The sequence below is a fragment of the Falco naumanni genome, chromosome 13 (assembly GCF_017639655.2).
Source record: "Falco naumanni isolate bFalNau1 chromosome 13, bFalNau1.pat, whole genome shotgun sequence".
Classification (NCBI taxonomy): domain Eukaryota; kingdom Metazoa; phylum Chordata; class Aves; order Falconiformes; family Falconidae; genus Falco; species Falco naumanni.
Genome location: NC_054066.1, coordinates 24,183,279 through 24,197,445, shown reverse-complemented (window position 1 = coordinate 24,197,445; position 14,167 = coordinate 24,183,279). Strand labels below are relative to the sequence as shown.

At 46.9% G+C, this 14,167-nt stretch overlaps 1 protein-coding gene across 6 annotated transcripts in view; it reads right to left on the bottom strand.

Moving 5' to 3' along the window:
- Positions 1 to 9,032: 9,032 nt before the first annotated feature.
- Positions 9,033 to 14,167, bottom strand: part of PLD1 (phospholipase D1) — a 75,742-nt gene continuing 70,607 nt past the window's right edge. For all 6 annotated transcript variants that reach the window (XM_040612826.1, XM_040612825.1, XM_040612829.1 and 3 more), the window contains one exon: positions 9,033 to 14,078. In XM_040612826.1, coding sequence (XP_040468760.1) covers positions 13,854 to 14,078 — 225 coding nt within the window. In that variant the 3' untranslated portion in view covers positions 9,033 to 13,853. The remainder of the gene's footprint in view (positions 14,079 to 14,167) is intronic.

The following is a 14,167-nucleotide window of genomic DNA, read 5'->3' as shown; positions in this document are numbered from 1 at the left end:
AAAACCAAACCAAAAGGTTAATCCACAGAACAGACTTTTCAAGTCTGGTATTGCAGGCTTCCCACTTCTTGTCAATGACCAAAGCAGAAGCAAATCAGAAAACAACTGAAGGTACTTAATGCAACCTAAAGTAATCGGCTGAGTAGTGCTTAAAGTGTTAGCATCTGAGTAGGAAGGCAGGGTTTGAGCCAGCTGCTGTTGCCTTTCTGTGGAGGCTTTGCTCGGAGGTGTTTACTTCCTCATGCTTTCCTGGAGATGTGGCAGTCTATGAAAGCACTCCTCCTGGAATTAGATGAAAATGTTTTTTTGCTAACAACAAAAAAAAGGGGTGGTGGTGGGGGGGTGGTTTCTAGGTCCTGTCATAACAGGGAAAAACTCAAAAAAAGCTAACCCTAACATTCATTGAAGGCAAGACATGCTGCACTCATGAAATGGATGGAAAATTTCAAAGGCGTGGGACTTTATGACTGGCTGAAAGAGAAAGTCATCATCAGAGCACCCAAAAATATCACTTCACCATCTCAGAAAGGAACCGGTTGAGTCTGGACATTACGTATGGGAGGTCTTCTGCAGCATGCTACTGCATGGCAGGGATGTGGATGGAGGCTGGCTTCAAGCCCAGGAGGTCCTGTAGAGTTTGCATACTCTGATTTACAGATCATGTCAGAAAACTCTGCCAAACAGCAGACTTTGACATCAGTTTTGTGATCCTCAAAAAGCCCTTTTCAGCCTGCAATATAGAACAGCCTTCACTCCTACAAATCCCAGCTAAAGTCATTAACATCACGTACAGATGGAAAAGTCTCCAAAAGGGTGAAAAGCCAAACAAGAGCCCTGGCCAATATGGCCATGTCCTCACCACTGCCATTTGGCTTACTGCCTAATGCTGTTAATTCAACTACAAATGTAGCATGAAAGGATGGCTGACCCCTCAAGGGCCAAGGCTAACCCACCACACCACCAAGAAATATCTCCAGAAAGCCACAAATACAGACAACCAGGACTTTTGGTAATTATAGCAGGGAATAAGTCCTGAAAACACAAGTGTTAGGTAGTGCCAGGAGGCCAACCCCTGAAGAAGGGACAGGGGCTCACCTCACTGTGCAGCACCCAACTGGTCAGCAAAGGCCTGGAAATGAAGTGACATCCAGGGTGGGAACAGCATAGCCAACACTCGGTTCAGTTCAGGGATGAATAGAACAAAAGAAAACGGATATATTTAATAAACTGATTATATTAGTGTTAACACGTGATTTCTCAGAAACTACCAAAACACCAGCAGGAAACTAGGTGGTTTTGAAAATGTCTCTGAAAGGCGTGCTGCGTGTTCGGTGGAATGACTCCATCTTCAGTTAAGAAAGCAGAAAAGAGTGGGCTGCTCCTCACAGCCGGGGGAACCCTGCCCACACCGGAGCCCGTAGTCTGGGCTGTCACGAGTAGCTTGCAGGGAGGAAGCCATCAGCTGGGAACTAAACAGAACACTCCGAAAAACCTTGGCAAGAAGGGTAGATAGACCCCAAACGACAAAGGCATGACTGAGCCCCATTTCCCCAGTGCACCAGTCCTGAGTGGGAAGGACGAACTGGAAAATTTTTTTTGAAATTCTGGCCCCTACAGGCTCAAAGCAGCCAGCATATTAAAGAGGTTTTGAAAAGTGACTTTACACGTTTAACTGATCTCGCGGTTTCAGAAGTCTGTGATTCTCTGTGGCTGCTGGCACTGGCAGTGCTGTAGCCTGCACTGAGGTTACCAAGAGCTTTGGCCTCCCAACAGTTACAAGATCAGGTCCCTGAAAGCATGCGGTGATGAGTGGGAAGAGACAAACCACAGATGACAGCAACTGGAAAGTGTCTTCTTTGTCCATTGCTACTGCCTGGCTCTGTCAAAGCGGTGCTCCAGCTATGTCCAGTGCAAGGCTCTGGACAGCCAAAACATCAGCTCTACTGGGAGCTTCTCTCATTGCTCTGTTTACAGGAGATATTTTGGGAAGTCACATCAAGTTTAATACGCATCATTGAAATGTCTGGTTTATAGTTTATTTTGGAGGTAGGACCACATCTTTGATGCTGTTGTACTAACACAATGTTTACCCATACACTATACTCTTACTGGTGCTTTTCCAAACCAGCCTCTGCCAAGGAGCCAACTGAAAGTCTCAGGGCAGCAGCAAAGGCAGGAGATACTTTTGTGCCCTTGTCTACTGGAAGATCTAAGATGCAGCTGACCTGAAATTACCCATTAAAAATAATGAAAAAACCTGTAAGACAACTATAAGACAACAGTTTCTTCCAGGCATGCAAAACAGCTGTGTTTGCCCTTACCAGTATTGCCTGTGTTTTGTTTCAGGTCCTGACACTGCGGATTAAGCAAGCAGTTTGGGAACATAACGAGCACGTCAGCCTAATACCGAGTTCAGGTTAAACACAGTAAAACCACCAACAGCAGTAGCTGTTAAATCAGAAAGAGAGAAGCACGAAGGGTCGAAATTACATTATCTCATGTAGCATTAAAGAATGTCCACTCTAATTTTATCAAGAAGATGCTAGGCACTGGCTAAACTCACCTGGATGGTGAAATGTGCAAAATCAGAAAACTAGCAAAAAGCCTGTTTATCACTACATTACCTATTAGCTTCTTTTTGCAGAAGTAAATACGAACACAAGTTATAATGAACAAAAGGAGAGTGCACAAGGCTGTTCAGAAAGGATGGGTCTTCCGAACGGCACATCTGGGTGTTACCATGGAGAGAGAATAGAGACAGCTCGCTTGGGTTTTGTCCCAGCTCTTGCTATATTCAGCACTTTTGTGGATCCTGGAACCACATGTCTATATGTGACTTTCAGTTCTTATTTAAAAAGCAATAAAAACCTGAAAGTCGTAGCCTTAGGAAAGCAATAGAATATGATCCTTGGGAAAGTTAAATAAACTAAAGGTGAATTCAGATGTCCTGAGGGTGGAGGTGATGTGATCTGTGAGGTCCCAGGCTGAAGAGACCATCCCATCCTGCGTGAGGAGGGCTCTCCAGTGCCTCGGCTCCATTCCAGCCTTGCTGTAGTCTTACCAGAAGTAAAATATTGGAAATGTGGGTGACAGCTTAGATTACACATCGTTAGAAACAGCCAGGATAATCTGCCGCCAGCTCCCTAAAAGGAAATCTTTAGCTAACAAATATGCTCCAGCCTTTTGAGCTGGCAGATAATGATGTGAATAAAATGTAGCTGGATTTCAGGGAAACAGTTGACATCGTGCCATGCAGGGGGATGCTTCAGCAGGCCAGAGTGAGTGGTGCAGAGCAGGAGAGCTGCTTCTGGCATCACTTAGCCAGGAAGCAGAAAAGAAAAGTGGCAGCTCGGTTTCCTGGGGTGTTGCAACTGCCGCAGCAGCCCCAGCACCGTGGCTGTGCCAGAGCCCTGCATCCAGGGATGGTCAGCATGGCCTGATGGGCTTCATACTCCTCACTGGGGCGTTTCATCATGTCCGTGCATCACCTCCGTGTCCCTCCCACGACATTACAACACATGGGGTTGCTGGAGGGAGCCACTAGTGGTTTGAAGAAAAGCATCGGTTTACTTACTGACAGAAAAAAAGAAAACCCTGCACATGAGATCACTACCCACCACGAGGACAAACAGCATCTCCATGTTTCCAGTCGGCTCTGTCCTATACAAGTGTGTCAGATTTGCAGGGCAGGGAAATGCTGTGGGTTTAGGTCCCTTAGCAGCACAGGATCCTGGAACAGTGCACCATGGTGCAGCAATGCAAATCCATAATAGTGTTTCTGCTGCTACCATCACCACCAGTAACACAGGACAAGCCATACTGGTCCGAGTCTTCTGAGGACAGGAACCTTGTGGACCTGGACAACTGGATTTTGCTCCTGCTGAGAAAGGTTCTGTTTGAAACAGCATGTGTCAGCTCAGGGAGACTTCTCCTGCTGAGACATTTTGCATAAATTCTTCATAAACCTTTCTGATATGGTAAAAAAATAATAATAATGAAATGGAAAGACACAGAAAGCATACAGACACAGTAGAAACCAAATTTGGAATGATTTAGATGATTCAGGGGGTTGGGGGGTTTTGGTTGTTTGTTTTTGTTGTTTTTTTTTTTTTTTTTTTTAGGGTATAAGCAGCTAGTGCAGCTCACCACAGACTCACACAACCCAAGAGCTTGAAGTCAGCGTGGAGTTTTGAATGAATGATTCATTATTCCACACACGCTCCGGCTCCTCCACCACTCCAGCCTGTACCCAGCTGGATCTCAGGAGAAATTCCTAGAGTGTGTAATTGTGTATAATGTGATCATCCTGCAGCAGGAAATAGGTTTGTAAGCATTCTTAGCCAGTACAATTGATGTCATACAGATATGGTCTGCAAGGAAACAAAAGTGGAAATATATATTGCAGCAAGTCATTTGAGAGCTAATACAGCCTTCCGGGAGCAACATTTTAGGCAGGGAATGTATTTAAGCAAGGTATACATAGTATTTCATTTTTAAGTGGCTCAGCATGGCCATGCTCAGAGGAGAGGGGAAGGCGCTGACCTGCGAGCCCCCAGAGCAGCCCACCTTTGGTGCAGCCAGCAATGCTGGATTGGGGGTGCACTCCCGTGGGGGGGTTGCATCCCTTCGCCAGAGAAAGGGCCAGGCTCCCAGGGGAGTCCGGGCACGGTGGAGGAGGGAGCCCGATGGGGTTACGTGCTGCAGCTGCAGCCTGCCCCTCCAGCATAGCTGCGGCTGTGGGGTGCTGCAGGCACAGCAGCACCCAGCACCCTGGGGTCGGGGCTTGCAGCCCCCCGGTAACGCGGACACCCATCTCTGGCAGGTGAGCAGGCTGAGCCCGCAGCACCCTCTAGAGGAGCCCAGTCACCCAGCCCTTGTTTTCAGGGAGGATTTAGATGCACGGAAAAACATCTCTCTCCAGTAATGATCCCTCAGGCAGGTTTAATCCATTGCTCTGCACCAGCTCGCCTGGGCGACGCACCACTGCTGGGCAGCATCAGGCCTCCAGCATCTCCCTCCTGGTGCTGGAGGGGATGCAGATGGGCAGTGCTGCAGGCAAGGGCTGGGATGGAGAGGGTGAGGTGGAGCAAGGGCTCCCCACCGAGCCGGGGAGCAGCACCCAGGGAAAAGTCCTTCAAGTTCCTGCATTGCAGGGCTTCAGGTCCCCGGTGTGTCCCCAGCTGCAGCCAACATTATCTTGATGGCAGGATTATCCCAAATTGGAAGTGGAGTCCTAGGAGGTGTGGAGATGGACACTTTGGTCCCATCATGTGGTCCCCAGAGGGCCGTAGGCTGCAGCTCCATTTAGCCTAGCATCCCTCAGCTGCTGCACAGCATCCCGACACTCGCCTCAGTCAGGTGGCTGCTCTTCCTCTGGTCCCTCGGGCTGCGGCAGGCACAAGAGGAGTTAGGTGGGATGTTACCTAAAAGCTACCCATTGGTGAAATCACACTAGTGTGGCCCCACGGAAATACAGCTTAAATTCCTTCATGCAATTAAACACACAGGTTACATCCATACAATGTCATTCTAGTCCCAGTATCTGCCTTAACCTTTCCAGTCGGTATGTGCTGGTCAACATACAGTCCTAACAGGTCTACGGGGTTCACCTGGGATTTGGTATGTAGAAAACATGAGACACCTGAGGACAAACATCTTCCAACTGCTGTACTGTGCTAGTCTGCTATGTGTGGCTACAGCTGCCTTCATTTCTGGAGTTTCCCAGTTCCATGCCTGATACTGGCAAAACCAGGACTTTTCTGTATAAAGCAAGCCATTAACTCTGCCTAAAATTAATTCGGTATGCAGTATCTAGTTCATATTTCTGAAGTTTACAGTGCTTTCTATTTCATTTCATAAACCACATATCTATTTCAAGAGGAAGCATGTCTGAAACATAAATTCCTGAAATGTAAAAAACCAAAAAAATCTGAAGTTTCAAACCCACCTTTCAAGTTGAGATTAAAAAATGCCGGGCAAACAGGCCGAGTCCCCTCCTAAAAGATACATTTTCTGTTTCTGTCTTGGATGTACAATGTCTATGTTTCAGCCTGCGAGTCTGCTGAGGCTTGGTTGGGGTCCTTTAACGCACATTTGGTTGGTAAAGGATGAAATAAGGCAACCCAGAAAAGAAAACACAAAATCGTTTTCTGAGTATTTGGCGAGATGAATGGGAGGAGTCAGATAAATGCCAAAGGCAGCACACTAGGAGCAGGACAGAGCTCCAAAGCTGTGGACAGGAGGGAGATGCGGAGATCGGTATCTCTGGTTGACAGCCCTGCCTGTCCCCTCTCCCAGCTGGTCCTGGCTCTCCCAGCATGGGAGGAACCTGGAGCGAGAAAGCAGCCTCCTGCCTGGAGACACTGGAGCACCCGTGTGACACACCTGCTTTCAAGCTGTGGCTTCCGCAGGAACATAAGGGAGCGTACAAGGACCCGGCAAGGATAAGAGAGGCTGAAGACCAAGGTGGTGGGATGGCATCTGCATGGACAGCGTGGCGTGCCTAGCGGTGCCGAAGCCCCCGTGCAGCCACTACACAGCTTGGCCCTGGTGCTTTCCCCAGCTGAAGAGGTGGGTCCGGCTCTTACCTGAACTTCTCTTGTGCCCACACCACCTTCAGTGTCCCTCAGCTTCCTTTCCCAAGGGGTGATTTCCAGCAAGTCTGCCCCAGCAGGACTCCAGCACTCCTCTGCCTCCTTAAAAGCACAACCCTTGGCCCAAGGTAGGTTTCCCCATAGGGAGGTATGGTTTGGATAGGCCATCAGCAGAGCACCACAAAGCTCCTGAGCAGCATGCAGATGGTTCCCCCACTTCTGCTGGGCACTAGTAATCTCCAGATAATAGAAACCTGTGGAGACATGATAACACTATCTCCCTGGCCTCCTTCCTTTGTCCTCAAATGGGAGTCACAGGATGTCTAATTATCAAGATCAGGCTGACTACGGAGAGATTACTCATCACTGATTCTGGGTATAAACAGTTTCCTTTGCAGAATAATTTCTTTTTTAAGAACTCCCCCCCCCCCCCCTTCTTCAAATTAATTTCCATCCCAGCCACAAGCCTCAGTAGAAAATCTTGCCATAATCATTTTGAGAGAAATATTCTGAGTAATCAATCAAAGCAGTGGAACCAATTTTGAAACTGTCACTTTTAATTTTTCCAATAAAAAAAACTGAGCATTTCACTCACAGTGCTGTTGTGATTCCAGCTTTTAAAACCTTTGCTCCACCGCATCAGTGCTTCAGAGACATACTTGAAAATCTGAAGAGCTGGCACAATTGCAGAGAAACTAAACCAGATTGATTTTTAGCAGTGAGAAGAAACCTGTTTCTTCACATGCCTTTAGACCCATCTCACAAAACCTTTTCTTTCTTTCTTCCCTACTTCCCTTCTCTACAAAAATAACTACAGAGTATTAGTAATTTCATACACGCAAAAGGCTGGCACTAATTAAAAAGTTGACACATTATTGAGAGCTCTGTGCATAAATGCATGGCTAATGAAGGCCCAAAGAGCAGATGTGCTCGGTGCTGGGGTGGAGGAGAGAAATTCTCCAGCCTCCGGCACTGGATGCCTGCGGACACATCAGCAATGGAGAGCTGACCTGCGAGAGGAGGCAGGAACTGCCTCGGTACAAAAGTGGCTGGAGAAATCCATCCTGGAAATAACAGGTCTTAAACATACTAGCAATTGGGCTTTGTGTTCAGGGTACGCATAGGCTACAATTCTGCTCAGCGAGGAGCCATCAAATTAGAGGCTTTGCAAGTCATGCATCAGGCAAATGCTTTCTGTAGGGAAGTCAAAGGGAGTTTTGCCATTGCCCTCGCTGACGGCAGCTCGTTCCTGCCTCCTCTGCACAGTTTGTGCCCACTATAGCCCGTAAGCTGGCCTTCTCTTGTGTTTTGAATGGGCTGGTGGATGTGGATGAAGTGGTGCACAGTAAAAGCATCGCATGCCTATGTGTAGGAGAGGGAAAACAGAAAAAGCAGCAACAGTGCCCTCAAGTTGGGCGCCTACATCATGTAGAGAAGGGAAAGGATCCTTCTTACAAATCGATACCTGTGCTCTCTAGATTCAAGACCACTTTAATTTCGCCATAATTTCATACAGAGATAAACTTGCGTTGTGATACCCCCGCTCTCCTGCACTGCTGGCCCAGAAACCAACCGATGCTGGCAAGACAGAGCCAGCAAGGGCTGCCAGCTTCGGCCGTGGCCACCCACGCTGCCCTCATGCCTGCGCCACCGCCAGCCAGCACCCTGTGCCCAGTGCTGACTGGCAGGTCTCCCCATCACTCCTGCCTGCTGTTATCTCTGCTTGCAAGACCTGGGAAGCGTGATGCAGCAAGCATGTAATTAGCTGTGAGATGCCGGAGTGGCAGCAGAAGCCGGGGTGTCAGTCAGCAGCTGCCTGCCTTTTACCAACACACCCCTGCCCTGAAGCTCCAGCTCTGTTATCTTGGCTTATTGTGTTTATCAAGGGCACAGATTGGATCTGGGAGTTTTGAAGATGCGGAGAGCCCTTTGGCATTTGAGGAAGGAGATGAAACCTAAGAAACAGAGAAGTTAATATGTCTTCAGTTTGCAAGAGAGCTTGGAAACGCCACTGATGCTTTATTAATCTCTTCTCCCCCTTGAGGACAACAGTAATCTGCTTTTTTCTCTATATATACTGGATTTCCTTTACCGAAAGTTAAAAGGAACAGTGGCAAGTTAGTTCTGTTTTGGAGAGCATTTTTGTCTGTGCCTCTCATAATGCTTTCAGATTATTACATTTTAAAATCCTATTTTAAAAGTTTTAAGTCGTCCAATTTTCTCTTTCTATACTGTTTCACTCCACACAGCAATTTCTCTCTCCCTGGAAAACACTAGTGACTCAAGTCTAGCCATTGTTATTACAGTTCTGAGCCTTTCTCCATCATGTCTCGGCTGCTGGGACAGCACTGTCAACGCAAGGCAAGGGCAGAACTCAGCCCACAAGGAGGATGTGGCCACAGCCTGCAGAACAAGTAGAAACAAGACCAAAGCCAAACATTTTGACATGATAATCAGTTGTATTTTCAGTCCATTAATACACATTCATTTACCAGATACAAACGGAGTGGAAAGGAAAGCGATCGTTAGCAGGAACAAGGATACAAAACTCCATTCCAGCAGCCTTCACAGAAGGGATATTCAGTGTTCACAACCACACCGTCAGAAGGTAGAGACGCACGGAGACCTGCACTCACCCGAAGTGGAAGCTCTCCTGTTGTTGATTAGTCTAGCTAGAGACACAATTTAGAAAAAAAAACAACCCACAACATTCCCAGAGCTGTGACTTTCAACACTTTTTCTCATTTCCCAATTGTCAGGAAAGAGGTAAGGTGGAGTTATTTACATGGAGGAGATTTTATAAAAACACGCTGGGATATTAAAAATAGAATAATCACAAATACTGGAAAATACAACAAGAAAGCAGGCAGGGAAATTAAAAAAAAAAAAAAGAGAGAGAGAGAAACCCCAAGAGGATCACTGCATTCAGTGGTCAATGTACAGTTTGTGGGTCTGCTCCACTTTGATACACCTTCATTTTGCATGCTTAACCTGATTCACCACCATGGCGTTACACTCCTGGTTTAAACCTCGATTCTGCAAAGCTCCTGGTTTCAGCAGGAGCTCAGCTGTGCAGAGGGATTGCTCGTTTGAAACAATTTGCAGAACAAGGGCCACAAAATGTGAGAATGTATTCACATCTTGTAGGTCACCCAAGAGATGCCAACCTCTCTCTGTCTACCTGGTCTGGAGCCCACTTGCTTTCTCCACCTTGGCCACCACTGCATCCTACAAACCAAGTCCTCTCTGTCGGAAAACCAGTGCGGCAGCTCTGCAGCTGATGGAGGTGTGTCAGTTTAGACCAGCATGGATTTGGGTCTTTGCATTCGGCAGGAGAAGGAAATGGCATTAACCTAAAGGACCATGCAGAATTTTCTTTCAATGTCCCCACAAATGCAGCTTCTGTGCACAGATTACAACCCCCCGACTGTCCTAACAAGTGCACAAAAGACTTGTTACACTGAAATAACGATAGCAAACCACATCTGAGCTTGATTGTACATGGATGTTTCCTTGGAAGGAATAAAGATACTGTAAATTATTCATGTCAGGGTCCCAGCTAGGCAGAACCTGCACTGAGGTCTCCCCTGGGGACAGCACCAGGATTGCAAAATCATGTTGTGAAACCTGATCAAAATGGAGCATTTGGGGTTTAATCCAGCAAAGCTCACATCATGTCAGGCACGCACCAAGACAAGGGCTCAGAAACTGAGCCAAGCACTTTGTGTCTGCCATGGAGCACTGGAATAGTTCTCCTACAAATTATATTTTAGTAAAAGTTCTTACATATGATGACATCTTATCCCTCATTTTTTAAACCATGCATTAGCATTACAGTGAAACATTTATCCAGTCCAACCTATACAACAAAACATGTATTTTAAAATATCAGACTATTAAAAAGATATGGTAAGAAGTGTGAGTTCTCAAAGTGGCATGTGTTAAGGAATAAATTAAAAGAAAAAACATTTTAGACTCAAGTTGAACTACAAAATAGTTTGAGCCTGGGAAAAGTTCTCATTTCTTATAATTCTAAGAAATAAATGCCACAAGAAACAGTTCATATTTCTGGGTTTGCTAGTGCCTGAATCCACACCACTTGGTACAGTACTGTATGTCTGTGAGCAGTCCTCTCCAGTTTGAAGGTATTAAAAATAAACCCACGCTGGTATTACTGACTAAGAAACAGTGATTGTTCAGGTGCAGAAATTAACTCTCTCAAGGTGTTCAACCTCACAGGCTTCTTAATATAAGAAATACGCCTCTAGCTGACGGGACCGAAGGAGCCAGCTCCAAACAGCACAGCCCGCAGGTGCGAACAAGAGCCATGTCTTCACTGCAAACTCCAGCCCCATCATCTGTTTGGGGTGAGCAGGGCCACATCCACGGAGAGGGGGTTGATGACCCCATGAGCCCCTGGGGATGCAGGGTTCTCTACGCTGTGCTGAAGCTGCCTTGCACACCTTGCTTGCATTTGAATGTTACTAAACTCCTGGTATCAGGAATTTAGCAACAACGCAGGGAAGGGACGTTCAGTGCAGCTCCTCTGTTCCTACAGAGGGAAACCTCCTCCCGGACAGGGAGCCAATGTGAGGTCCATCTGCTACTCTAACAACAAAAGACCTTCTTATTTAGCACCTTTTCATACAGGATCAGTCAATTAAATCCTTCCTATGTAGCTCTGCTGTGTCACTTGGGACCTGCAGCCATCGCACGGTGGGCTGAGTGGTGCAGAACCTAGGTGGTTTTTCCCCAAAGCAGCCTGGCAGAAGGGGACTTAACGCCACTGGAGTTACGAAGCTCAATTGTCAGCTACCTACCACCTTAAAAGACAATATAAGGATAATTTAACAATTACAAGACTCTTTGCTAATATGAGGATGAGGACAATAAGAGCACTTAGAAGATGACAGGAGTCTTGCACTTCTTCAAGGTTCACATGTACGGGTGGCAGGGTTGAATGCTTCCTTTTCAACTATGAATACAGATCTGTGGGACCTACAGTGATTCCCTGACAGGCTGTAATTGTTTAAAGTTAGCAGCTTTGTTCAAACTAAAACAGCTAAAAGCGTATCAGAAGAGAAGAGCTCTGAACTAGCACTGATGTGAAATAACAAGACACCTTTGATCTTTCTTGATTGCAAGTGGTCAGGGCACATGCGGCTCTGGCTCTGCACAGGGTGACCCCAGGTCAATTTTTTTAAGGGGAAAAAAAAAATAATCAAAGGAACATACTTATCTGCTAACAGTGTGCCAGCTAAAAGCATCAACCCCCTGGACCAAAGATTATCACATAAAATGCTGCATGTGTACTTCCAACAGGCTAACCAGACCACAGCCACATCAGCCAGAGAGCAGCGTAATAAGCAACTGCATCTACAAAACACAAGCGTAAAACAATGGAAACTGTGGGAAGGGGCTGAGGCTTGGGCTGCCCTGGAAGAACATCTGGGGTTGTTACTTACTCAGGCGATGCAGCAGGTACAGAATGACCTGATGCCTAGTTACAGGTCTGAAGACACAGAAGGCAATCAGCTAAAACGTGGCGCCAGATATGTTTTGGGTGTGAGTTTGACTGGTATGATTCTTTTCCAGTTAGAAACAGGTGAGACTGTTGGAAGAGCCAGAAAAGGAAAAAAGAAACTTGCTTGTGAGCTAAAGTAAATACCCGTTCACCTGGTCTTTTGACTAAGGATAGTCGGACACAGAGTTAAACCCAGCTAGCAAAGGGATGCCCCTGGACGCAGTGGCAGCAGAGGAGCTCAGCCTCCCACCTCTCCAGACCCAACCCTTGTTAGGTGTTTCTAATGGTCCGATCTTTTAGTGTTCAACATGGCACCGCCAACCGCTGGGGAACAACTCTCCTGGGACTGCAGTAGGAGCTGGACATGAAACTGTGAGGTCGTTGCAGGATGGAGTGAGACCCAGGATAGCATCAAAATGACGACATCCCGACCCAGGAGTGGTAGTGTTTTGCCCAGGGATGCTGAATTGAATTGCTGCTTTGCTGCACAGTGAGATGCCAAATAGCTTTAGAACCTGTCTTACAGAAATGCCGAGTTTTACCTGCGCTTGGGAAGACACGTCCTGCATGACTGAGCTCAAGACTGTGGCTGGTCTGATGGAGTAGACCAGAGACAAGGCTTTGCTGACTGCTCCCCTTCCCCCTCGCATTCAGCCCATCGACGAAGCGACACGCCAGCTCAGTTTGAGCATGGCATCAGCTCTAGCTTAGTGACCTTTCCCTTCTTTTAAATAGGGAGGAAAGGGATGGAAAGAAAAGTCTACCTATGTACTGCAATACAAATGCATGAATGGAAGACCCAGAGTGCAGAGCTTAGCGCGGCCAATGCTGGCTTTGGAGTTTCTGTCCCATTACACGCAGTGCCTCGCTTTCCTACAGCTCTGGAGGTCTAAGGCTTGAGTTTAATACTTGATCTTCTGGAGAAAGCCTTCATGTGCAGTTGGAACAAACTGAGATGTTGTTGCGTGTCTTCAAAGGCCAGCAAACCCTGGTGATTTTCAGCACCTCCGGCTCCATCGAGGTCACCCTTCGCCAAGGCCAAGGCAGTGTCACGCTGTGCGTGAGGACTGCTGATTGCTGTAGCCACGGTAGAAATGTCTTTTCCCCCCGCCCCCCAGAGAGGAGAAGAGACAGAAATGTTGATTCTGATACAAGATTGTTAGTCTGTTTCCATTTATCAAGTGAAAGACCTGCACTTTGCAAGCTGTAGGACAGCCCAAGGCAGCACCAAACAGCACTTCCCAACAGTGCCAGAGCAGCATGACGTGCTCTGATGGTGCATGGAAGGGGTAACACGGGGGGACTCCAGCGAGCCAAGGTACAGATACCCAAAAGCCTTAGAAGCACACGCAGCCCATGACTCCTGCGCAGCCACAGCACGACCACAGTACGTATGCATCCACAGCACACAGCTGGCAGCAGTGACAACATCGACTGGGAATTGTTTCCTGTCCTAGGAAGGAGCCTGTGTCCTTTAGGTGCTCAGAACATGCCTTAAAAAAATAACTCCCTCAGAGGTAAAACTTCTCATTTGCCATAATTTCCAAGTCTTTCTGCTCCTCTCCTTTGCTAGTGTTGATTTGCTTCAAGTTCCTCCACCAAAACCCTTAGGAAAGGCACATTAAGCTTGGTGGAGATGTTTTTTTGCCTCACTTAGCAATAAAAAGCTTTCCAAAATCCCACGTCATTCATCAACTTGTCTCTAGAGAACCAGGCTTTAAAACGTCTGCATCTTCTTAAGTCCAAACCTCCATGGGTACCATGGACTCCTTTGTTCCAACGGAGGGAAGCAAGTACTCTTCCTCCAGAAAACGAAAAGGGAATTGTACTAAAAACCCACGAATCTTCTTTAATTCTTCTGCTGCTTTTGCAGGATCATCATTTGCTAATTTGGGCTTGTTGATGAAATCACGCAGTTGGGTTAAATTATTCACCTGGTCACTGGGAAGGCATCGGAAAACCTGATCAAAACAGAAAGAAGAAGTGGCATGTCAGTGCGGGGGAAATACTGCAATGCAGGGTTCCTGAGAAAGACCAAAATATCTAATAC